The sequence below is a fragment of the Arachis hypogaea genome, chromosome 1 (genome assembly GCF_003086295.3).
Source record: "Arachis hypogaea cultivar Tifrunner chromosome 1, arahy.Tifrunner.gnm2.J5K5, whole genome shotgun sequence".
NCBI classification, from domain to species: Eukaryota; Viridiplantae; Streptophyta; class Magnoliopsida; order Fabales; family Fabaceae; genus Arachis; species Arachis hypogaea.
This window is the reverse complement of record NC_092036.1, coordinates 7,120,216-7,121,250: the sequence shown is the minus strand read 5'-3', so window position 1 is coordinate 7,121,250 and position 1,035 is coordinate 7,120,216. Positions and strand designations below refer to the sequence as shown.

The 1,035-nt window shown below is 35.7% G+C and overlaps 1 protein-coding gene across 1 annotated transcript; it reads left to right on the top strand.

The window, feature by feature from the left end:
- Positions 1 to 244: 244 nt before the first annotated feature.
- LOC140178419 (PRA1 family protein B5-like) lies at positions 245 to 697 on the top strand. Its single transcript, XM_072215491.1, has one exon. The coding sequence runs from the start codon at positions 245 to 247 to the stop codon at positions 695 to 697; it is 453 nt and encodes a 150-aa protein (XP_072071592.1).
- The last annotated feature ends 338 nt before the right edge of the window (positions 698 to 1,035 follow it).

Sequence of the window (1,035 nt, the reverse complement as noted above, 5' to 3'; positions counted from 1 at the left end):
TGATTAAAATTATGGTAGAAATTCAGGTACAAGTCGACTTCATATGAAGTTGATATTTGAGAGTCGTTAGATAATTTGACTGATTTGACTAAATTTTTATTTAATAACTCTCAAATATCAACTTCAAATCGACTTCACTTGAGTTTTCACTTAAAATTATTTAATCTCAAATTCAAATATATAAACCCCCTAACACCACTCACTCAAAATATCACAAGATCACTTCGGAAGGGAAAAAAACACCATGGAGCACCTCCGTCGCGACGTACAGAACCAAGACTGGTCAGAACTCATCAACAACAATGAAGGAGCCATGACGGCTCCCACAGACCTTAGCGTTGCGACCTATCGAATCTGGAACAACGGCAAACGCTTCCGCGCCCAATACACCATCGTCATGGCCGGGATGGTGGCAGTGTACCTCGTCATGAACCATTTCATGCTCTCCATCCTGCTGGCTTTGCTCGCCGGCGCATGGCACCACGTCCTCCAGTTGCAGCCAGGGCAGCAAGTTCAACTGATTGGGCGCGCGTTCATCCGCGCCGAGTCTCTCACGTGGCTTTGCCCCATTATCATCGCCGTGATTGTGCTGAACAACTTGTTAGCAGTATTCGGTGCTGTGGTGGTGGCTGTGTTGGTGGTTTGTGTTCACGGTGCTATTCTGGATCCGGGTGCTGCACCAAATAGGAGGCCATGAACTTGCATGGTGTACCTTTTCTATGAGATGCTATAAGTTATTAGAATATATACTTAAACCAAAATATTTTAATAACAAAAATAAATTAGGCAAAAACAATAAGAATTTATTTTATTTAATATTTTATTAATTATTATAACAATTAATAAATATTAAATAAGATAAATTTTGGTTATTTTTTTTGTCTTTCTAATATCATTGATATTAAATATATAGGTTCCTAAAAAATTTTATGTCGAATATTTTTATTCCTAAAAATTTTTATTATATTAAAATTTTTAAATTTTATAAAAATAAGACATAAATTTTTATTTTAATTAAATTAGTTATTTTTATTT

Excerpts from the sequence above, each read along its gene's own strand:
- LOC140178419 (XM_072215491.1), top strand. The coding sequence starts at position 245 with ATGGAGCACCTCCGTCGCGACGTACAGAACCAAGACTGGTCAGAACTC.